Genomic DNA, 26041 nt, shown 5'->3' with positions numbered 1-26041 from the left:
CCAGTAGAGTTTTTCCAGCCCGGAACAGGAACAGGAACAGTCGTCCTTTTGTTGTTGTTGCTGCTGCAGGAACCAGTTCACCTCAGTGGGGGAGAGAGGGAGAGAGAGGGAGAGATAGAGGGAGAGATAGAGGGAGAGAGAGAGGGAGGACATGTCTGTTCTGATGATACAAGTCAGCAGTGTAAAACTCAAAGGATGTGGGACATGAGGCGTGTTCACATGGAGCCAAATGAGTCCAAACCGAATGAAAATGCTCCGTATAAATCAGAATAAACAAGCCAAGAGGTGGAATAAACCTTTTCTTAAACCGAAAGAAATGAAAATTGTGTCGCGTAAACGGTAAAACTGAATGTCGTCTGGCTTTGTTCTTTCTGCGCTCATACTCCGTGTCGACGTAAATGCGTAGCGACGTTTCTTCACTTGCAAATGCTTGAATGAAAGAGTGAAAACTATGAACGACTACTGATCTGAACAGACCATAGATCTCCATCTGTGATCAGTCGCGGGATGTTTTTGATTTCTAGAGTTCAAGGATTCAGTCCACACCATGGAGAACCATGTTTGATTGGTTTAAAGGGATAGTTCAACATTTTGGCAAATTGGTCCATTGCCATAATCCCTATAGTCATAGCAGTAGGTTTGTTAACTTTAATTGTCGGTGCTCATCAAATACACAATCCAACAACTCCACAACGCTCTGGTGGACAAGTTGTGAGCTGCACATTCACCACGCTATGAGATAATAACACAACGTTACCAGACAGAGTTGTTTTAGAGGGAAATACAGAGACTGATGATGAAAAACTGTCCCCGACAGGAACGTGCAGGTCACAACTTGTCCACCAGAGCGTTGTGGAGTTGTTGGATTGTGTATTTGATGAGTTTGATGAGGGAAACCAACAAAGAAATCCCATAATGAGCCTCTGTAGCGTAGCGCTGAGCAGCTCACGGCTCTGCTCCGCCGTTCTAAAAACAGCTTGCACCGACAATTAAAGGTAAACGAACCTACTGCTATGACTATAGGGATGACTATGGCAATGGGCCAGTTTGCCAAAATGTTGAACTATCCCTTTTATGTTCCTATCATTTAACTCATCAATCTCTTATAAACACTATTAATCAGTTTCACTTCTTCACACGTTTATTTCTTAGTTTTTTTCTCCTTACGTCTTTGATTCTCTCTGGACTTTTTGTTTCTGTTTTTCTTTTCTCCGCTTGGACTCGCTCTGTCTTCATATCTCTTTGCCTCCATCACACACACACACACACACACACACACACACACACTTGGTCCTGTGTTTCACCTCTCTCTCTCTCTCTCTCTCTCTCTCTCTCTCTCTCTCTCTCTCTCTCTCTCTCTGGGAGAGTTCACGGCCGGTGAACGACCTCTGTGAATGCTCATTGTTTTTGGGCTAAAGGGTCAAACTGGGAATTTATACAGAGCGAAGGATCGGGATCAGAGTTTTGTCACCTCGCGGCATCGAATGCAGCAGCTCGATCCGCATCTGACATCTGACACAGTCGGACCGGATTGTTCTGTTGTGTTTTCAATGCTCATTGTTCACGACGGGGCCACAATCAAAAAGAAATTAAAGAGCCGAGCTGAAGTTGTTGTTTTTTTTATTTCTGACTTGCTGCACTTCATATCAACACAACAATCGTTCCTCAAAAACAAAAAGCTCAAACACAAAGAGTTTGGAAAGAAAGAAAATCAAAAACTGAATTCCCTAAACGTCGACGTCGTGTGAACGCAGCCTCAGTTTTACACGCCTCCTCTGAGACCTCAAACGCCACACGATTTGCATAATGTGTGTCGACTCGTCGCATTGTAGTAACACAGCGAGGATTTTTACATTTTTATTTGTAAGAGAAGGTGATTGAATAAAATAATATTGAAATATTGATGAGACAAGTTTCAGATATTTATTTTTCAGGTAAATTCATTTTTATAATACAACGGAGTATTAGGGCCACATTGAGAAATAAAAAAAAATCACAAACTTCGAGAATAAAGTCGTAAATGTACAACTTTATTCTCGTAAATTTACGACTTTATTCTCATAATGTTATGACTTTTTTCTCATAGGAAATGTACGACTTTATTCTCGTAAATTGACAACTTTATTCTCGTAAATTGACAACTTTATTCTCGTAAATTTACGACTTTATTCTCATAATGAAATGTTATGACTTTTTTCTCGTAGGAAATGTACGACTTTATTCTCGTAAATTGACAACTTTATTCTCGTAAATTTACGACTTTATTCTCATAATGTTAAGACTTTTTTCTCGTAGGAAATGTACGACTTTATTCTCGTAAATTGACAACTTTATTCTCATAAATTTACGACTTTATTCTCATAATGTTATGACTTTTTTCTCGTAGGAAATGTACGACTTTATTCTCGTAAATTGACAACTTTATTCTCGTAAATTGACAACTTTATTTTCGTAAATTTACGACTTTATTCTCATAATGTTAAGACTTTTTTCTCGTAGGAAATGTACGACTTTATTCTCGTAAATTGACAACTTTATTCTCGTAAATTTACGACTTTATTCTCGAAGTTTGTGATTTTCTTTAATTTGTCATTGTGGCCCTAATACTCCGTTGTATTATATTAATGAAGTAATAAAAAAATAATCGTTAGAATCATTGAGAAATTAATTGTTAGATTAATCGTTAAATATAAAAAAAATTAGGTGCAGCGTTTTGTATTATCGATTAATGAGTTACAAGTTTAAAGCTGAAAATTTACAAGGAAAAAAATACAACAATCGCAAAATTTGCAAGAAGAAAAACTCAATCAGTTTGAGGATGTTTTTTTTTCTAAAAAAATTGGTAGTTTATTATGTCAAAGTATAACTAAGGTTTTTCTCCGAATATTTTTTAATTTTTTCTCATAAATTTTCAACCTTTTCCTTGACAATCAGATTATTTATTCCATGTAAATTTGTGACTTTTTTGACATCAACGAACAGCAGACTTCTTTTCATAACTTTTTTTCCTTATTGCAAATTTTTTAAATTTTTTTCCCCTCTTAGTCTGGACCCACATCACGCACTCTTTCCCTCTCTCATATTTTTTTTTTAACCAAGTTTTTATTGCTATTCATATGTATTTCCACATATCTTTTAGTTTATATCACATTTTTCTTTCTGTTACATACATATGAAAAAGAAAATTCCACTGTTATTCGTGAAATGTATAAACTGAACAGTCAAAGAAAAACAGTTTGGCAAACACTCAGTCACTGGACTGTTTCTGACATACTTCTAAATCACACTTAGACCCCTCTCTCATATTTTATGTGGTGTTTTTTTAATTTAATTTAATTTTTTTTTACTTTTACTTCTGTTTCTGTTTGATTTGTGTTACTTATTTCACATGAAACACATTTAGTTTCTTTAGTTTCTTCTGGTTTCTGTCTGTGTGACCGTGACTCACTGCTGCTTTTTACTGTGAGAAGCTGCTAAAACACAACGACTGCAGTGTTTGTGAACGTCGCCTATCGCAGCGATAGCAGCTCGTGATGTGACCGTGTGTGTGTGTTTATGTGTGTGTGTTTGTGCGTTTTATGTGTGTGTGTCATCGTCAGAACTGAGCCATGCAGGTCGGCTGCTGGAGATTATCAGAGTGTGTGTGTGTGTGTGTTTGTTGGTGGCACTGAGGGAGCTATCGGCCCCGCTATCGGCCCAGACCTGGACCTGGACCCCCTTATCTCTGGGCCTGAGAGTCCTGGTGGTCTGAGCCCTCAGATAGGAAACACACACACACACACACACACACACACACACACACACACACATATACAGACACACACACACACACACATATACAGACACACACACACGATAAGAGGCCGAGGCTTCTGTGTAATGGAAGGAGCAGATAGCTTCAGAGCCGTTCAGGTGGAGGCTGGTTCAGAGTCTGTGTGTGGGTTTGAGTTTTGATGTCTGAGCGCCGACGCCGACCGCGACTGACCAGGGATCAGCTGCCGTCATCAAAGACTCACTGTCTCTCTCTCTCTCTCTCGCACACACGACCTTATCTCAACGTTTCCCATCATGCCGTGGGGTTGGTGACCTGCAGGTTTTCAGGCCTCATTTAGATTCGACCTTCGGCTGAAGTCGGTGAAACGTAACGGCTGAAACAGTCCAGAAATATCGGTTTATTCTATTGCAACGACGGCAATTTCTGGCCTTTCCCAAAAAAATCCAAAACATGAAAAGCAAGTGTGATCTTTTGCCTTTATGGAAAGCATGACATTACTATGACATTGACCGTTATTTCTTGTCTGTTTCTTGACATTATCGCGTAATTACCATGTAATTATCAGCTTGTAAATTAAAGGGTTACCAAAACTTTTTATAGATGATCAAGAATCAGTTTGTCAATAAATCAGAAGCATAGACTGTAAAAAGAATGGACGTAGCATTCGTGACGTCACCCATTGGTTCTGGGGAGTCGTTTTTGTGACTCCAACATGGCGGCCTGAACAGCGCCATGTTGGATTGGCCGACCGAGAACCCGCCCACTGGCCTCGAAGCAGCTGTCCACGGAGCTGCTCGGACCTGTCACTCAACGTTTCCGCGCCCTAATTGGTCAGAGTTTTAACCTAATAACAGTAAAACGGTAGAGTTAAAAAAAAAAATTCACCCCCCTCAGAGTGTGTGCGGGGGTAGAAACTATCGATTGAGACAAAAAACGTTCTGACACCAGGCTTTTAACATGTTTACTGAGGATGTAAAGTCGGCAATTTTAACATGGGGGTCTATGGAGAATGCTCCCTTCTGACACCAGCCCCCAGAGGAAGAAGAGGGGATTGCAGTTTTTTGAACGCGGAAGTGACTTCACTTCTCAGACCGACAACTGCCCCCTTGATCAGAGCGTCTGTTTGACAGGCCAAGCAGCAGCCATGTTGTTTTCAGGTCCTCCACATTTTTGCCGACTCAAAAAATGAACTGATTTTTGAGATTTTGGTGGCCACAGCCCTGAGGGAATGTTGTCATAGTTGGCACTCAAAGGAGTTGTTTTCGAGGTAAATTCATGCAAAACCGCTGATGCGCGTTGCCTTCAGGGACAGTTTTTCAGCAAGCAGTCAAAGGTCAAAGGTCACAGTGACCTCGAAACACCCAATAGTTCACAGTTATGACCAGATTTCATGGTAACAGTTGATATTTTGTGCGACACTGGTTGTAACTTGGAACTAGTTTGTGAGGCGGAGGGATATGACCACGAGGAGGAGTCTCTTCCTCCTTTTCTCACTCTTTTTCCTTCACCAAGCTGGATGTGAGTCGTGTTCGCAGCAGCAGGTGTATGTGTGTGTGTGTGTGTGTGTCAGTGTGTGTGTGCATATTTTCAGGTGTGTTTGTGTGTTTTCAGGGTTTGCGTGACGAGTTTGAGAACTACTACAGGAAGCAGCGGAGGAAACAGGCTCGGCTCGTACTGCAGCCCCACTCTAACATGGTACGACCCCCCAGTTAACACACACTACACCTACACCTCCCCTACTCACACTCACTCTCTCCTTAAAGGGATAGTTCACCCAAAATTGAAATTTCTCAACTCATTATCTACTCCCCCTCATGTGGACTAAGGGCTGGGAGAAGTTTCAGAGTCCTCCGTGGCTTCTCTGAGTTATGGGGGGGTCCGTGCAGCAGTATTTGTCCATATAATGGTTGTCAATGGATACCAACTGTCTCCGTAACAAAAAGACACACCAAAAAACATCCAAATACCTCCATGCTGCTCGTATGTAATGTCTCTCTTGTATTGAAGCCCCGAAATGCCAAATTGTCCCGAAAAAAATTAAATAAGTCTATATTTCAAGCTTGTTTTGTAGCGGAAGCTTCTCTTCCTGGTCGATTTGGACGGAAATATAGACTTATTTATAATTTTTTTATGAACAATTTCGCATTTCGGGGCTTCAATACAAGAGGGACATTACATACGAGCAGCATGGAGGTATTTGGATGTTTTTTGGTGTGTCTTTTTGTTACGAAGACAGTTGGTATCCATTGACAACCGTTATATGGACATGCACTGCTACGCCGGATAACTCTGAAACTTCTCCCAGCCCTTAGTCCACATGAGGGGGAGGAGATAATGAGTGAAATTTCAATTTTGGGTGAACTGTCCCTTTAACACACCTACACCTCCTCTACTCACACTCACTCGCTCCTTTAATCTGTGTGAACTAAAGGTTTTATTGTTGATGTGATGCTGATTGTTTTTTTTATCTGTTTGTACCTTTCTGCTGCTGTTGCCCTGTTTCTCTCTCTCTCTCTCTCTCTCTCCATCCCTCCATCTTTCCCTCCCTCCCTCTCCCTTCTTCTCTGTTCTACCTTTTACTTTCATTTCCAGCATGAGACGCTGGAGGGATACAGGCGGTACTTCAATCAGATTGTCGGGTGAGTCGACTCTCTCTGTCTTCTTCACCTCCATCCATCCGTCCATCCATCCATACTTCCATAAATCTATTCGTCCATCCATCCATCCATCCATCCATCCATCCATACTTCCATACATTCATCCATCTATCCATACTTCCATCTATCCATCCATCCATCCATCTGTCTGTCTGTCCATCCTTCCATCCATCTCTCATACTCTCATCCATCCATCCATCCATCCATCCATCCATCCATCCATCCGTCCATCCATCCATCCGTCCATCCATCCATACTCCCATTCATCCGTGTGTCCATCCCTCCATCCATCCATATGTCCATCCATCCATCCATTTGTCCATCCACCCATCTGTCCATCCATCCATCCATCCATCCATCCATCCATCCATCCATCCATCCATCCATCCATTCGTCCATCCCTCCATCCTCCTATCCATCCATCCATTCTCCCATCCATTGACCCATCCGTCCATCCATACTCCCATCCATCCATCCATCCATCCATCCATCCATCCATCCGTCCATCCATCCATCCGTCCATCCATCCATACTCCCATTCATCCGTGTGTCCATCCCTCCGTCCATCCATCCATCCATCCATCCATCCATCCATCCATCCATCCATCCATCCATCCATCCCTCCCTCCGTCCATCCATCCGTCCATCCATCCTCCCATCCCTCCATCCACCCATCCATCCATCCATCCATCTCTCTATCCATCCATCCGTCCCCCCATCTCATCCATCTCATCCATCCATCCATCCATCCATCCATCCATCCATCCATCCATCCATCCATCCATCCATCCATCTGTCCATCCATCCATCCCCCCATCCATCCATCCATCCATCCATCCACCCATCCATTCACCCTCCTATCCATCCCTCTATCTCTCCATCCATCCATCCATCCATCCTCCCATCCATCTATCTGTCCATACTTCAATCATCCATCCGTCCGTCCATCCATCCATTGAACCATCCCATCCATCCATTCATCCATCCATCCATCCATCCATCCATCCATCCATCCATCCATCCATCCATCCATCCATCCGTCCGTCCATCTCTCCATCCATCCCTCCATCCCTGTAACTTGGCAGAAGAACGAGTGAGAGGAGTTTGAAGTGAAATGAAAACAGAGAGTTTTTAACGACACCTCGTCTCATTTCATCTTCTCACAGTCTTACATCTTCTCTTTTCTCTCTCTCTCTCTCTAATCCTTTTCTTCCCACACCCACCCCTCCCTCCTGTCCTCCTTTTACTTTTCCTCTCATCCATCGCTCCATCCAACTCACACACACACACACACACACACACACACACACACACACACACACACACACACACACAGGGTGGTGACGATTGATAGAGTGTGTGTGACGGCCGTTGGCTTATTGCTGTTATTCCTTGTGTCTGTCTGGCTCAAGTAGACGCTTCTATAAACACACACACACACACACACACACACACACACACACACACACACACACACACACACACACACACACACACACACACACACACACACACACACACACACACACACACACACACACTCACACACACCCTCTCTCCGGTCTGTTATTCCCATCTGACGAACCGTCCCGTGTCTCTCATCATCGTCAGCTGCTGTTTCTCCCACTCTTCTTTTCTCACCCTCTCATCCTTTCTCTGTCCGGGAGAAACTAACTAATTGTCTCCATGACAACAACAGTGTATTGATAAAGTTCTCAGTGCATCTTATCAACGAGAGTTAGATTTGCTGTGACATGAACAAAAAAAAACAAAGAAAAAGGAAATAAAACGTTAATTTTGAATGAAACTAAATCCAACTCTCCACATCTCCAAGAAATAAAAACAGTAAAACTTTTATTAGATTTACAAAAGGAACAAAAAAACAACAACTTTGGATAATTCTCTGACATAATAAAGTGGGAAATCAGCCATAAAAAAAAGCATCATTCATAACCTCTGAACCTGCAGCTTTAAAACTTGATTATTATTTTAGATTTGGCCCAAACATGCTGTTGTATACTCCACTACAGACACGAGTCAGAACTACTTCCATCCCTAAAGCCAGGAACACACCGCCACGACGCTTCCCGACGCGTCCCGACGCCGACGGCTTTGGCCGACGAGTCTGTCGCCTCTCGTCGGGAGAAAGGAAAAAGTGAAACACACTGTGACCGCCCCGACTGCCGACCAGAGCGACTGAGTGGCGATATACCCCCCCATAGAAATACAGACCAATTCACTGTTCATTCAAACAAACTAATGCCACTGCCACAGTTTTCATCAATGAGACAACATTAATCTCCCAAAAACAATTTAACCAGCCACGTGTTAAAAGCGCTAAAGCTGAAATTAAAACAGTTTTTAGCAGCTTACTGCTGTGGCTCGGTTGCCGTGAATTGGCGATAGAACATCCAAAATAAAAACAGAGGATTTCAAAATAAGAGTGCCTCAATAAATCACAAAACATCAGAATAAAACACAGATTTTCAGAATAAAACACAGACCTTCAGAATAAAACACAGACTTTCAGAATAAGAGCATCAAAATAAGATAAACAGCAACAACAACACAAAGCGTCCAAATAAAACACCGACTGACAAATACAAAAAACACTTTCAAAATAAAACAGACCTTCAGAATAAACCGACATGAGTGACATCTTTTGGACGGACAGTGTGTATATAGAGACGTGTGTGTGTGTGTGTGTGTGTGTGTGTATAGAGGTTGTGTGTTTCCTCTGAGGTGATCCAGATGTTGTTGTTGTTCAGGTTCTTCGTGGTGGAGGACCACGTCCTTCACACCACCCAGGGTCTGGTCAACAGAGCCTACGTGGAGGAGCTGTGGGAGCTGGCCCTGTCCAAGATCGTGGCCGCCCTGAGGACACACTCAGTGAGACACACACACACACGCACACACACACACACACACACACACACACACACCTCTAATAATACACACACAGACTGTCTGACACACACTCTGCTCTGTCTGTCCAGTCGTACTGCGACGACCCCGACCTGGTGCTGGACCTGAAGAACCTCATCGTGCTGTTCGCCGACACGCTGCAGGTACGTGTGTGTGTGTGTCTGTGTGTGTGTGTGTGTGTCTGTCTGTGTGTGTGTGTGTGTGTGTGTGTGTGTGTGTGTGTGTGTGTGTGGTCATCTCTGTGAAACGAGTTCAAAGCTTTTTGTGTTTTTATTATAAAAAAAGAAATCGAACCGAGTCCAAACGTGAGACAGAACTCAGCTTTCACTGTACGAACCGACCGGGATGGAGTGAGTGTGACGGATGAGAGGATGGAGGGATGAGGAGGTGAAGGGGATGTGGGTGAGGATATGGACGGATGTGATGAAGTGATGAAGTGATGGTGAACGGCTGAAGACCCAAACACCAGCTCCAGTTTCCTGATCCGTGTGAAGACGTGGACGGACGGTATATTTTACCCGATAACCGTGTCTTATCAGGTGGCAATATGTTGAGTTGAATAACAAAAAACAAAAAAACATTTTCTGTTTCCTGAAGAACCAGATGTTGATTCTAATTATAAGATGTTAAGTTTGGTGTTCTGTAATGAAAAGCTGAAACTTCAGTTACTGTCTGAGAGTTTTCACCCCTGAAAGTCCGAACCAAGTTTTGTGTTTTTGCTCCATTGCCTACATTTGATCTGGTTATATACACTGCTCAAAAAGATAAAGGGAACACTTAAACAACACATCTTAGAATCTCAATTAATGAAATATTGCAGTTTAAAATTGTTATTCAATATATAGTAGAGTGTGTTGTAGGGTTGTTCGGTATACCGGTACTAGAGTGGTACCGGGGTACTGACGCATTTAAAACGGTACCATACTGCGCTTAGATGGGACCGGTACTTTCATTCTGCGCTGCCGGCAGCGGTGACGTCGCCGCGTGAAGTCGCCGCATTGTAATTTGAGCCGCGGCGAGCGAGCGAGTCACAAACGAAGCAAGGGAAGGGTTAGGGAAACAATAGGTGTGAATGTGTTTGAGTAACATGAACGTTTGTGTTTCATTCTATAAACTACTGATGACAATTTCTCCCAAAAATTACAACTGGTCAAAATAACAAAAAAAGATGCAGTGTTTTCAGACCTCAAATAACACAAAGAAAACAAGTTGATATTCATATTCAACAGACCACTAATGTTTTAATTTAGGAAGAGTTCAGATTAATATAGATGGAAATTTAATCCTGCAGCAGCAGTGACTGTTTACTGATTTACTGATTATTTACTGGTACATATGTTATAGTTCTAAGATTTTCTATTAAAATAAAGCCAATAATGACATTTTTTGTGTTCTCTTTTTATTTGGAAAAGTACCGAAAAGTATTGAAAAACATGTTGGTACCGATACCGGTACCAACATGTTGGTATCGTGACAACACCAGTGTGTTGAGAACAAAATAACATAAAAATGATCAATATAAATCAAAATGATCATCCCAGGTTGATTTCACACAGGTGTGATATACTTGGAGTTACAATGTGTTGTTTAAGTGTTCCCTTTATTTTTTTGAGCAGTTATAAGGGCTAACTACAACAACTTCCTGTTAATGGTACGAAAGTCCGAACCATCGGGGCTGGGGGGCTTTCACGTTACAAAAGTCCGAACTATTGTTTCGTTTGGTTCGGACTAGGACCAGCTCTTTTGGTTGGACCAAATTTCGGGTCTGTGGTCTGAATGAACCGTGGTCCTGGGAAGCTTTCACACCTGTAAATTTGGTTCGGATCAAACGGGAAAGTCCAAAAGTCTGAACCAAACGATGTCGGTGTAGAGGCTCCTTGTCCTATCAAAGAGTCTGTATTTTTTGAGTTGTGTGATCAGAGCAGCTCCGGTCCAGACAGTTTGAAACATCTGATCTCAAACCTGGTCCTGGTTCTGGTTCTGATCCTGATCCCGGTCCTGGTTATGTGTCCTTCAGGGCTACGGGTTCCCGGTGTCGCAGCTGTTCGACATGCTGCTGGAGATGAGGGAGCAGTACGGAGAGATCCTGCTGAAGAGGTGGAACCTCACCTTCAGGTACACACACACACACACCCACACACACACACACACACACACACACACGGTGGTTTCCACAGGGTTCCTACGCAAGTATGGAATAATATGGAATTTGATTTTATACATTTCCAGGTCTTGAGAAGTATGGAAAATGGAAACTATTGTATGGAAATATATTTATCTTAATACTTATTCAGTCATATTCACATTTTGTATGCGCTACTGTACAGTAGGCTACCTAGCTACAATCTCCTGGAAATGATTTGGTTACATAATGGCATACTAATTCAGAAAAATGAAAACAAATGATTAATTGCATGATTTATTAACATGAAACACATCTATTGGCTCAAATGTCACAAATTATTTGAATTTTTTTTCTGAGACACTGCAAAAACTCAACATCTTTCCAACAATATTTGTCTTATTTCTTGTCAAAATGTCTCATTTCTAGTCAAAACTAAACTCTTACCACTTAAAATAAGACTCATCACATTAAAAATTTACTTGTTTTTAGATCATTTTCACTTGTTTCAAACAAATTTTCACTTGAAATAAGTAGAAAAATCTGCCAGTGAAAGAAAGTTTTTTGTGCTTGTAATAAGAAAGAAAAACTTGCTCCACTATCAGATTTTTCTACTTATTTCAAGTGAAAATCTGCTTGAAAGAAGTAAAACAAGCTACTACTTATGTGATGAGTCTTATTTTAAGTATAATGAGATTTGCTTTGACTAGAAATACGACAAATATTCTTGGTAAGATTTTGAGTTTTTTGCAGTGGAAGTCTGGAAATGAGGGTCTGGAAAAAGTATGGAATTTGGAAATGTAAAATGTGTAGGAACCTGTTTCCAGTAGCTCAGTGGTCCTGGTTCTGGTTCTGACCTTCCTCCTCTTCTTCTGGGGCCGAGGTCACGAGGGCACAACAACACACACACTTAAACACACACTTAAACACACACTTAAACACACACACACGTACACAAACAGTGTTGGTTTGTGGGAAACGTCTCCGTTCTGGTTTTGAAGTTTTTTTTTACGACCAGCGAGAGAGGAAGTGTTTTAGAGTGAACGTCCGGAACATTCTCTGCCCTTCAGAACGGGTGGTACCCTGACCGAGAGAGTGTGTGTGTGTGTGTGTTCAAGTGTGTGTGTGTGTGTGTGTGTGTGTGTGTGTGTTTGCACTTACATGCCATTGTTTCACCATTTGCTTTTTGTCCAATGACACCAGTGGGACTTAGAGCAGCGAGAACAGACAAACACTCTCACTCCCTCTCTCCTTCCTCCCTCTCCCTCTCTCTCTCTCTCTCTCTCTTACACTCACACACACACACACACACACAGACACACACACACACACTGGGGAAGCCACAGGAATGTTGTGTTGTATTGTTGGAGAGAGAGCGCTCTCCGGTTCACGGCCTCTCCATGGAACGTTGGAACGTCCGAACTCTGGAGCGCCAACAAGAAGAGGAGGAGGAGGAGGATGGAGGGAGAGGAGGAGGAGAGGGGGATGAAGGGAGAGGAGGGAGAGGAGGGAGAGGAGGGTGGGGGGGTAAGAAAACCTCAGGCATCAGAACGACGACCCCCAATGTGGTGATTGAGTGTGTGTGTTTATACAGTTTGCTTGACCCTTGTTGACACGGATTCAAACAAGAAGCTGGAAATTGGTTTCAGATCCAAAATGGACGTCGTATACTTTTTTTATTATTTATTTATTTATTTTTATTTAAACAAATGCATTTACAAACTAGTCAGGCAAATATTCAGGGTTCTTACGGATCCTTAACAAGTCTTAAAAGGCATTGAATTCATTAATCTAAAAACCTTAAAGGCCTTAATTGGCATTAAAATGTCTTAAATACATTTTTCAAAGGTCTTAAAAATGTTAACACTTGGTAAGTGGTATTTTATGATTATAATTAGTCTCAAATCTCAAAATAATTGGTAACATTCTGACATAGAGAAGTTAGTGGCGGCCGTCAACGCTAAATTTCTTACCGCCACCAGCTCCCAAATCAGTTTTTTTCTTTCCCCCCAATCATTCATGTAGCAGTCACTTTACCTTGGAACACATAGGAAAGTGGGTAAAATTGTCCCTAACCCTATGTAATAGATGTGGTGACGTTTTTGTTTTGTTTTTGCATTTGTGTTTATTGTGAAGTCGGTCTTAAATTTCATTTCAAGTGGCATTAAAAACGTCTTAAAAAGTCTTAAATTTAAGTTGGCTTAAGCTGTAGGAACCCTGATATTATATCTGTCCAAAATTTAACAAGAGCAGACGTCATGTTTCAGAGATAAGAATTGAGAATAACATTAAATAAACAAAAATTAAGATAAGTGAGTAAAAAACAAAACTAACACATATCAAATATATAGAAGGGAAGAGAAAAAGAAAAAGAAAATAAATAAATAAATAAAAACATACATTACATCATCCAGGATTAAAACAATTGTTACGCTACATTAGTCAGATCATTTTTGAACATTGCATAGAGGTCTTTGGCATGTTTGGACTTAACCCTCTATGGTACCATGTTGCCCTCAGGCAACACACCACTTTTTGGCGTCTCACATCTCCACAATTCATCCCATTTAATGCTGTAATTCTTTAAAAAAAAGAGAGGAGACCTTAGAGAACCAATAACAATGCTTTAATTTATCACGTGACTTTCAAGAAGCCAGACTGAAACCCTTTTTTGCAGACTTTTTCAAAGGAAACAGGTTTGCCATTTTGCTCCACTAAAACGGTCTGAAAACATACAGTAACTTCCTGGCCCTTTTTCATCTGGAAAAAATATATTTACACTAATAGATTAAAGTTTAATTTTTAATAGTTCCATGCAATTTATTTACTTATTAAATAATGGAAACTTGTTAAAATGCACCTGTTGCCCGAAAGCAACAACGTACCATTATAGAAAATTCCAATGTTGCCTTGAGGCGACAGTGGACCATTATGGAATCAAAATTGCATTATGAGACTATGGTAATGTGTGTTTAGGTGTAAATATAATGTTCAAAAACATATCATTCATCATCATTTTGTTTTTTATCCTTAATAAATGTGATTTTGGATGCAGTAAAGTAAACATCAGGCTATTATGATGGTGATGAGGAAGATGAGAATGAGAATTGGGATGAGGATGAGGCCAGTGAAGGTGAAAGTCTACAGAGACTGGTGTTTCTAATACAGTAGATGATGAACCGTAATGGTACAATGTTGCCTACAGGCAAAACATCCCAAAAACTTCCCAAAATAAATAATTTTTAAAATTTCTTTAGGTTATGTTTATTTAGTCTATTTTGAGACATAAAAACACTCCAAACATTTTTTTCCCCACTGGCATCATAATGCAGCGTACCATAGAGGGTTAATACATTTTAGGGACTTAATATAGAGATGGAATTCATTTAAAAAGTATGTGAAGATGGGTGGAGTTTTTAGATATTTGGACGTCGTATACTAGTATCCATGATGCCAGACTTGACCCGAAGGTTAAAGGTCGACTGGACAGAGACCTGTGCTGTGTCTCAGTTTCATTTCATTTCATTTTGATTTATTTCATTCATGGTATTCTCACATAGTTGCACATATACATTGTCTACACATTTTCACCATGAACGAAAAGGAGCCGGATGAAGAAAAAACTTATAGTACCTGCCCCTCTCTGTTGTTGCAAATGTCATTGGCGTACTTCAACACCAGTATTATTCTCTGTTTCAAAATATTAGAGATAATGAAACATAGTAATGACAAAAAAACAAACAAACAAAATAACGGTAGACACCACTCGTCTATCTTTTCTTTTTTTCCCCTTCTTTTTCTCTTTCTCCTTCTTCTTTTTTGTAGATACTTATCTTTTCTTTTTTAAACATTTTCTTAAACTGAGACATACTTGTACAACTTTTCAATTCCTTGCTTTGTGAATGCCATAGTTTTACACCTGCAACAGAAATACACATTTGTTTTAAGCTTTAACCTTGCAAATGTATGTTTAAAATCAAGCTTCAGTCTGTTTTATCCCCTTCCTCCAATTTAAACAAGTTTTGTAAATGTTCTGGTAATGATCTGTTCTTTGCTTTAAACATTATTTTTAGGGTCTGTAATTCTATTATATCGGCCATTTTCAACAAACCTGCAGAAATAAAAAATCTATTTGAGGGATCTCTATTACCTGCCTTGTGGATAATTCTTACTGCTCTTTTTTGTAGCAGAATCAGAGGAGCGATGTTACTTACATAAGTGTTGCCCCACACCTCCACACAGTAATTAAAGTATGGCAAAATAAATGTACAATACAAAATTCTTAGTGTGTTAGTGTCCAAGACAAACTTAACCTTATTCAGAATATAGATACTCTTTGCCACCTTGGCTTTTACATATGCTATGTGGTTTTTCCATGTCAACTTGTCCTCCAGGATAACACCCAAAAACCTAAATACAGACACTCTTTCGACACTCTCTCCTGCAAATGAAAGTTCAATTTCATCCTTTTTTCGATTTGTAAAAACCATAAATTTAGTTTTTTTCAAATTTAACAAAAGCTTGTTTTCATCAAACCATCTCTTAAGTTTAACCATTTCATTAGTGATGTTTTCTGCAATAATCCCCAAATCATCCCCAGAACAAAAAAAAATTAGTATCATCGGCAAACAAAACAAACTGTAGAATCTTTGAAACATCACAAATATCATTAATATATAAAATAAAAAGTTTAGGTCCCAAAACGGATCCTTGAGTTTGAAAATTTCCATATTTAATAAGAACTATTTTGAGTGTGTAAGTGCGTTCACACAATATCAAAAATGCAAATGTGCTGTAAGAACCAGAATGGGCCCATTGGATGGACACTTCCCACTCTCGATGGTCACCGTCGTCTTGGCTACGTAGCGGAGTTTAATATACTGTATGTAAATAGGCCAATGTTGTCCCCCAGTGATGCCCCTTTTCCACCAAAAAGAACCGTCCTGGTGCTTAAAGGGATAGTTCAACCATTTGACACATTGGCCCATAATTGCCATAATAATCCCTATAGGCATAGCAGTAGGTTCGTTACCTTTAATTGTAGGTGCAAGCTGTTTTTAGAACGGCGGAGCAGAGCCGTGAGCTGCTCAGAGCTACGCTACGGAGGCTCATGGGATTTATTGGTTTCCACTCAACAAACTCATCAAATACACAATCCAACAACTCCACAACGCTCTGGTGGACAAGTTGTGAGCTGCACATTCACCACGCTATGAGATAATAACACAACGTTACCACACAGAGTTGTTTTAGAGGGAAATTCATGTAAAACCGCTGATGCGCGTTGCCTTCAGGGACAGTTTTTCATCAAGCAGTCTCTGTATTTCCCTCTAAAACAACTCTGTCTGGTAACGTTGTGTTATTATCTCATAACGTGGTGAATGTGCAGCTCACAACTTGTCCACCAGAGCGTTGTGGAGTTGTTGGATTGTGTATTGTATTGAGCCTCCGTAGCGACATTCATTGAGTGAGTGTTTCGACTTCCTGTATCTGGCCCTTCACATTAAAAGCCCTCTAGCCTTTCATACACAGTTCAGTCATATAGATTTTGACTTAATTTTGACAAGACATGACTCCAAATGTTGTTGTTTTTGTCTTTTTTTCCCCCCAACCAATGAAATTTAAGTCGACTAATGACTTCTTGGTCAACTAACGACTCGATTCGAATTGAGACACAGCTCTTGAGACTGTGGAGGCCGTTTTAAGTCCAGTGAACGCATCGTCATGGTCAAGTAAACCGGTCTGAGCCGGTCTGAGCTTTGTGACCTTGAGCAGGAAGTAGCTTCAGAAGATCCAGGTCGAACAACACTACTCAGGTCGACTATGGAGATAAAACAATGCTCAGCCGTCACAGCAGCAGCCTGAACTGTCGACATAAGACCGGCTGGAACCAGACTTTTCATGTTGTTGACACCAGAAACTCTGACCCGAGTGTCGCGGTCCGAAATCGAGACTCAGTCAGACCAGGAAATGTTTTTCCAATCTTCTACTGTCCGGTTTTGGCGAGAGGTGGCGGGTCTGGCCGTTCTCCTCTGACCTCTGGGTATCAACAACAAGTCTCTGTCTCCCAGAAAAACCTGCAGCTTCACTGGATGTTTTCTCTGCTTGTGCATGAAAAAAAAAAATCCCAGTTTATCAACCAACACCTTTTGAAACATTAATGCTGCGTTCGGGAAAACTCGCAACCGGGAATCTCCCAGCGTCAAAGTGTTCGCCAGAATAACCAGAAACATGGCGGACCGAGACAAACTTTACATTCAAAGTGCTTCACGTAAGGTATAAAAACATTACAAAGGGCACAAAAACAATTAAAAGAAAGAACGTTTTAATCTATTTTGGCTTTTAAACCCATTTTAATCGATGTGTTACCATTGACGAAAGTTGGGGTAGATTTTTTTCTCCGACTTTGCCAAGTGGGAGCTCCATTACTACGTGTTCACAACGGGCGCAAGGCGATAAGACTACATACAAAGTCAATGTAAAGATGCGAAAAGACGCAAATTTGTGCCGGCAGTGCGAATGGAGCAAATACGAAATTCGCATCATTCGCTTGTTCGCGCAAGTTCAAAATATTGAACTCGAGCGAAATATCTGCGCGAATGTCGCGAGTAAAAACAAATATTCCAGCGGACAAACCCATCAGAGCATCAGCATCGTTTATTTCACTCGTGTCGACTTCAGTCCTCATAAAAATTCAGATTTTATCAGATAAATTCTCACTCACATCTTTTATCCTACTGATTTGTTCCACTCGTTATTAACAAATCTAAAAGTCTCTAAAAGGGTTTTAGCTGCAAATAAGAACTTCCTGAATTTTATTTACTGACAGAAAACTCAAACTACAAAATGCTTTAAAACTCAAAATCGACTTTAGATTTTAACTTTAGAAATTGTTTATGCAGCTACTCAAATGTACTAATATTTGTCTTTTACAGTTTTTACATTTTTTAATTTTAAAAAGATGCAAACAGACGCAAATTTGTGCCGATGGCGCGAATGGAGCAAACACACGAAATTCGCATCATTCGCCTGTTCGCGTAGAGCGGGCGGATATTTTACTCGCGTCCGGTGTGAACGCTCTGTTCGATTGCAGTTTTTCAAGTAGGAAGTCGGAAAGATCTGAGTTCCAAGTCGTCTCGAACGCAGCATAAGAAGACTTAAAGGATAATTTCCGTTTTTTACAACCTGGACCTTATTTCTAGCATAAAATACGATCATTCTACTCACCCAGACAACTTTGGTGTCATTTGGAGTTGTTTTGACGAAATTAGCCCCAGTGGAGCGGCGCGTATATCCGTATAATGCGAGAGCACGGGGCAGCGCAATGCAGCCTCTAAATAACACATTATCCGCCGCAAAACTCGTTCATTTTGTTATGATACACTAGTGCTATTCCCCTCCGAGCCCGTGGTGGCATGTTATCAACATCTGTAGGTTGACCTACTGACCTCTGACCTGGATGATGTCATCTCCGACCGCTGCCCGGCTCATTCTGATAATAATCATTCAGCTTCGGTATTCGGGTCCATTTCTATCTCAACTAGCCGGAGCTTTAGTGAGTCCAGGTTGAGGAGAGGAAGCCTGTGGAAGCTGAACTTCATCCAGCTGCTCATTTTGTTCTGACAAGTCAGAAACACGCAGAAACGAACCATAGCGTTAGCGGTAGCAAGTTAGCCGCGCCGGGCAGCGGTCGGAGATGACATCATCCAGATCAGAGGTTAGTAGTCAACCTACAGGCGCAGCATGTTGTTAACATGCCACCACGGGCTCGGAGGGGAACAGCACTAGTGTATCATAACAAAATATTGGCGAAATGAACGAGTTTTGCAGCGGATAATGTGTTATTTAGAGGCTGCATTGCGCTGCCCCGTGCTCTCGCATTATACGGATATACGCGCCGCTCCACTGGGGCTAATTTCGTCAAAACAACTCCAGATGACACTAAAGTTATCTGGGTGAGTAAAATGATCGTATTTTATGCTAGAAATAAGGTCCAGGTTGTAAAAAACGGAAATTATCCTTTAAACCAACGTTCCTCCCAATGCTGATGCTCTGATGGTTTTTCAGCGAGCAGTTGAACAGTTGTAGTCGAACCTTTTTCTGTCTTTTCTAATAATTCCCGTTATGTTGTGTGGCTCCTTTGTCGCCTCCAGGCAGGTGTTGGACCAGGACAACTACAGTCCGATCCCCGTGGCAACGGAGCAGGAGTACAGACACTACACTGCCCAGTTCCCCATGCAAGACCCCGAACTGGACAAGGTAAAAAAACAACAACAAAAAAAACAACAACAGACGATCAAGAAAAGATTCAAATAAAATCCTGAATGAATGTGTTTGTGTTTTTTACTTCCTGTAGCTTCCCTTCCCCAAGAAACTCCCCTTCTCTGAGTTTGTGCCAAAAGTTTACAGCCAGCTCAAAGAGTTCATCTACGCCTGTCTGAAGTACTCGGAGGACCTGCACCTCAGGTACAAACAACACAACCACAACACATAACACACAACACCTAAAGTTTGGTAACAACTAGGTCTGTCAGTCTTTCCCCCAAATCAGATTTGTATTTCTAATGCTTCTCATGTTAAATATGATTATATTATAGTCGAATTCGTAATGTGGTTTTTTTTTTTTTAGTTCATTATATTTACACCTATACCAGTTTATTATTGCATCCCATGTCCACTAAAGGGCATTCCAACCAAATCTGTTAGTGTAACACAATTGCAGATTGCCCAATGACACTTAAGCTGCATTTGCACTTTTTTAGCATCTTTTAACTAGTGTTGTTTTTATTATTACTTGCTTTTTAATGTTGCCGGAGGTATCATCACAGAGTAAGAATTCCATTGTACTGTGTGACGCTGTCTTCAGTGCATATGACAATAAAGATAAAGAAAGAAAGTTTTACCAACTCAATATAAAACTTAAAGAAGAGAAATTGAAATATCATAAGTAGTGGTGCAACGAATCACAGCTGATCTGCAAGTTCGCGGATCGATCGATAAAAGAAGGTGTGTGTGTAGTGTGGGAACATGTAGGAACCGCTCCAGCCAAATAAACGGGCAGTTAAAAAAAACTCAACTCGTATATTTGAAGCTGCAGCTCTACGTCACGCACAGAAATAACAAAATGTTTACTTCCCCGAATGTCGCAACGCACAACGTTAATTTACGTCGTTGAGGAAGGCACACGTCAGTTTCCATGTTCGAATGTTCGCCTTTTTAAAATAATTTGAATTTTATGATAACAACGTGTCAACTGGTAGAAGTCGCACAACATTTATCACTATGACAGATTTAATGACACAGAAACAATCAATAAATCAATCAGTTTATTATTTAAAGTGCAAAATCACCATGGTACATGGTCTCAATACACTTTCCAATAAAAACAAGTACAATAATAACAACAGATAAATAAAAAACCATTCGAAAAAACACCAGAGGAAAAGGATAAAATAGTTAAAAGTTTGTTTACAATAATGACAGTCAATAAAACAATTGTAAAACCAGAGAAAAATGCTAAAATAAGTTAGTTAATCAAAGTATTGGGTAGAAACAAGACGAACTGTCGGATGAACGGAGTAACGCAACGTTCAAGAAAATCCAGACTTCAGGAGTTTGGCTGTTTGTGATGTCGGAGCTGAGTGGGAACTCTTGTGTGTTAGTTTGTTTGTTTACATCGTGTATCAAAGCAACCGAGCCGTGTAATTGAGGAAAATCTGAGTTATTATTATTATTACATGTTGACGGAAACCAGCAAATCACACACAGACACACACAGACACACACACACACAGACACACAGATGCAGCAGAGTTTCCTGGTCGATTGGTTCTTTCCATTCTGATCTGGGATCTTTGTCTCATTAGATCTGGCCTCCGCAACAACACACACACACACACACACACACACACACACACACACACACACACACACCGCAATCAAGTCCAGCTTCTGTTCCATGTTCTGTCGAGGTTAAACAGTTAAACCTCCTGAGTCCGTGTGTGTTGGTTGTGTGTGTGTGTGTTGGTTGTGTGTGTGTGTGTGTTGGTTGTGTGTGTGTGTGTGTGTGTGTGTGTGTGTGTGTGTGTGTGTGTGTGTGTTGGTCGTGGATGATGGAAGAATTATCTGAAACAATGCAGCTACTTTTCTAGCGGAGGAGACGAGACGAGCAATCAGGAAACAACTTCCGCTGTCCAGAAGAATTTCACCAGGCTGGGACGCAGCCAGACACACACACACACACACACACACACACACACACACACACACACACACACACACACACACAGAACATACGTGTGTGTGTGTGTGTGTTCTCCGTGGGGGCTGGGAACCGGGGAGGTGCCATTGATCCGTGACCGGCGGAAGAAAAAGAGACAGAGCAGGAGGAGAAGGAGGAGGAGGAGGAGTGATTGGAAAAAGTCGTCTAATCAAAAGAGAAGAGGAGGAGGAAGAAGAGGAGGAAGAAGAGGAGGAAGAAGAGGAGGAAGAGGAGAATCAGTCTTTGTGTGTTTGTCTCGGTCGTGATGATGATGGGATGTCGAAGCGACGATCCAGACGGAGAGACACCCTGAACTTTCAGTCAGGTTCAATCAAACCTGGATTTAAAGACGTAAAACAACTGGATTAACTGGTTAATATCACGAAATATAACTTTAATCCAACAGAAAACACTCACAACGTCACATAAACAGGACAAATTAAAGGGATAGTTCAACATTTTGGCAAACTGGCCCATTGCCATAATAATCCCTATAGCCATAGCAGTAGGTTCGTTACCTTTAATTGTCCGTGCAAGCTGTTTTTAGAACGGCGGAGCAGAGCCGCGAGCTGCTCAGAGCTACGCTACGGAGGCTCATTATGGGATTTCTTGGTTGGTTTCCCTCATCAAACTCATCAAATACACAATCCAACAACTCCACAACGCTCTGGTGGACAAGTTGTGACCTGCACATTCACCACGCTATGAGATAATAACACAACGTTACCACACAGAGTTGTTTTAGAGGGAAATTCATGCAAAACCGCTGATGCGTGTTGCCTTCAGGGACAGTTTTTCATCAAGCAGTCTCTGTATTTACCTCTAAAACAACTCTGTGTGGTAACGTTGTGTTATTATCTCATAGTGTGGTGAATGTGCAGGTCACAACTTGTCCACCAGAGCGTTGTGGAGTTGTTGGATTGTGTATTTGATGAGTTTGATGAGGGAAACCAACAAAGAAATCCCATGAGCCGTTAACAAAACTTTATATGAGAGTCAATAGGGCCCGACACAAAAAGGTCCATAAAACTACACAAAAACCATTTAATATTCCTCCACGCTGCTCGTCCACTGCAATCCAAGTGTCCTGAAGGGATGTAGTCCAGAGTCATTTCGGACATTTTTACAGCCTGACAGTCCTGTATTGCGCTCTGACGTTAAAGGGATAGTTCAACATTTTGGCAAATTGGCCCATTGCCATAATCGCTATAGTCATAGCAGTAGGTTCATTACCTTTAATTGTCGGTGTAAGCTATTTTCAGTACGGCGGAGCGCAGCAGCTGGCTGCTCAGAGCTACGCTATGGAGGCTAAGGGAATTTCTTGGTTTCCCTCATTAAACTCATCAAATACAACATCCCAAAACTCCACAGCGCTTTTGTAGAGAAGTTGTGAGCTGCACAACCACCACGCTATGAGATAATGACGGAACGATACGAAACGGAGCCGTTTTCGAGGTAAATACAGGGTAAATACGGAGACTGCTTGCTGAAAAACTGTCCCTGAACGCAACGCGCATCAGCGGTTTTGTATGAATTTACCTCGAAAACGGCTCCGTTTCGTATCGTTCCGTCATTATCTCATAGCGTGGTGGTTGTGCAGCTCACAACTTGTCTACAAAAGCGCTGTGGAGTTTTGGGATGTTGAATTTGATGAGTTTAATGAGGGAAACCAAGAAATTCCCTTAGCCTCCATAGCGTAGCTCTGAGCAGCCAGCTGCTGCACCCCGCTGCACTAAAAATAGCTTACACCTACAATTAAAGGTAACGAACCTACTGCTATGACTATAGCAATTATGGCAATGGGCCAATTTGCCAAAATGTTGAACTATCCCTTTAACGCGCCCCGGTCACATCAATACAGGACTGTTTAGGCTGTAAAAATGTCCTAAGTGACGTAGTTTCCAGTAAACTCTGGACTATCTCCCTTCAGGACACTTGGATTGCAGCGGACGAGCAGTGTGGAGGAATATTAAATGGTTTTTGCGTCGGGCCCTATATTGACTCTCATATAAAGTTTTTGTTGGACTATAGGAACCGGCTGCCTTCCGGGCGGAATTTCATTTTTTAGTGAATTATTCCTTTAAGCCCAGCATATTAAGGAGTCAGCAGCAGAGAAAATGTTAAAAAGCTAAAAAAAAAAAAAAAATGTTGTCTTTAAACGCACCACAGAGTTTTTTTTGCGAAGTTTAATCACGGACGCTGTCGGAGCTCATGGCTGTGGAATCAGCTGTTACCAGAGGAACGGTTTCCATGGAGACGGACTGGTCCTGGTCCCGGTCCCGGTCCTGGTCCTGGTTCTGGTTCCGGCTCCCAGACAGAACTAACGACTCGACTGTTTGACCTGGCTGCAGCAGCTCCACCCGCCCCGATCCGGTTACCGCGGTTACACGCCTTCCTGCCCCGCTGCAGACACACACACACACACACACGGGTCCGGATGCAGACGGGACGGTGGTTATTGATCCCCCTCCGACCTTTGACCTCCGACCTCTGGTCACACACTGATTTGGTGGAAAGAGTTTCGTGTGTGTGTGTGTGTGTGTTCTGCTACTTTTCTGCTTTATGGGATGGGACAGGAGACACACACACACACACACACACACACACACACTGAGTCTGATCCACCAGGAATCGAACCTGCGATCCTGCTCAGAAAATGAAACAAATGTAAAAACACAGACGACGACTGGTCCAGATTTTATTATGTGTCTGTAAGGAGGAAGAGGAGGAGGAGGAGGAGGAATAGGGAGGAGGAGGAGGGGGAGGAAGAGGAGGAGAAGAGGAGGGGAATGAATAGGGAAGAGGAAGAGGAGGAAGAAGAAGAGGAGAAGGAATAGGGAGAAGGAATAGGGAAGAGGAGGAGAAGGAATAGGAAAGAGGAGGAGGGGGAGGAAGAGGAGGAGGAGAAGGAATAGGGAAGAGGAGGAGAAGGAGTGAGGAAGAGGAGGAGGGGAGGAAGAGGAGGGGAAGGAATAGGGAAGAGGAAGAGGAGAAGGAATAGGGAAGAAGAAGAGGAGAAGGAATAGGGAAGAGGAGGAGGAGAAGGAATAGGGAAGAGGAGGAGGAGAAGGAATAGGGAAGAGGAGGAGAAGGAATAGGGAAGAGGAGGAGAAGGAGAATGTAAGAGGAGGAGAAGGAATAGGGAAGAGGAGGAGGAGGAGAAGGAATAGGGAAGAGGAAGAGGAGGAGAAGGAATGGGGAAGAGGAGAAGGAATAGGGAAGAGGAGGAGGAGAAGGAATGGGGAAGAGGAGAAGGAATAGGGAAGAAGAAGAGGAGAAGGAATAGGGAAGAGGAGGAGAAGGAGTGAGGAAGAGGACGGGAAGGAATAGGGAAGAGGAGGAGAAGGAGAATGTAAGAGGAGGAGAAGGAATAGGGAAGAGGAGGAGGATATGGATTAAGGACGTGAGGATTAAAGTGTTTTCAGGACGTTGGGGTCAAAGGTCACCGGTGCTGTGATGACCTCATCATAACACAGTTCTGGCCCTGTTGCTACGGTAACAGCATCTCTGTTATTAGTTTGTTACCATGGTTCAAACCTTCACCTGAAGCTGGAGGTCAAAGGTCAAAGGTCATTATCCCATCATGCAACACAAACACACGTTGTCGTCGTCACGTTTCAATTAAACTTTATTGCTCTACGATGTGTGAGCGATAACAAACAGTCCAGGTCAGTATCATCGTGCTGCTGAGCTAACGAGCTGTTTGAGCCTGAGAGCAAAGCATGATGGGAAACGCTGTCCGAATACATCCATGGACTGAACCTGCTGATGTCTCAGGACAGAGAGTCGGTCGCCCTGGAGACCACATGACACACACACACACACACACACCCACCAGGCTGCTGTGTGTGTGTGTGTGTGTGTGTGTGTGTGTGTGTGACGCTGTGCAGACCCACATACCTGTGGCTTCCTGCTTCCTCCTCTTCTTCCTCTTCCTCCTTCTCCCCCTCTTCTTCTACCTCCTCCTCCTGCTTTCTTCCTCCTCTTCCTCATCCATTTCCTCTCTCTTCTTCCTCCTGTCCTTCTTCCTCCTCCCCATGCCTTCTCCTCCTCTTCCTCTCTCTCTTCTTCTTCCACTCTCTATCCTCCTCCTCTCTCCTCCTCCCTCTTCCTCTTCCTCATCATCTTCCTCTTCTTCCTCATCTTCCTCCCCTTCCTCTTCTTCTTCCCCCTCTTCCTCCTCCTCTTCTTCCTCTTCCTCCTCTTCTTCTTCCTCCTCCTCCTGCTTTTCTTCCTCCTCTTCCTCATCCATTTCCTCTCTCTTCTTCCTCCCCCTCTCTCTTTCTCCTTCTCCTTCTCCT

General features: G+C 42.1%; 1 protein-coding gene across 3 annotated transcripts in view; it reads left to right on the top strand.

The window, feature by feature from the left end:
- Positions 1-26041, top strand: part of exoc6b (exocyst complex component 6B) — a 168801-nt gene that overhangs the window by 55986 nt on the left and 86774 nt on the right. For 2 of the 3 annotated variants that reach the window (XM_085759054.1, XM_085759052.1), the window contains exons 9-15: positions 5387-5470; positions 6368-6414; positions 9201-9321; positions 9429-9500; positions 11375-11472; positions 19633-19738; positions 19836-19945. In XM_085759054.1, coding sequence (XP_085615180.1) covers positions 5387-5470; positions 6368-6414; positions 9201-9321; positions 9429-9500; positions 11375-11472; positions 19633-19738; positions 19836-19945 — 638 coding nt within the window. The remainder of the gene's footprint in view (positions 1-5386; positions 5471-6367; positions 6415-9200; positions 9322-9428; positions 9501-11374; positions 11473-19632; positions 19739-19835; positions 19946-26041) is intronic. The other variant, XM_085759053.1, reaches the window with a different exon arrangement.

Source organism: Trachurus japonicus, chromosome 18 (genome assembly GCF_045865225.1).
Source record: "Trachurus japonicus isolate A0001 chromosome 18, Traja_1.0".
Classification (NCBI taxonomy): domain Eukaryota; kingdom Metazoa; phylum Chordata; class Actinopteri; order Carangiformes; family Carangidae; genus Trachurus; species Trachurus japonicus.
The sequence above is the reverse complement of the archived record's forward strand: the minus strand, read 5'-3'. Positions and strand labels throughout refer to the sequence as shown.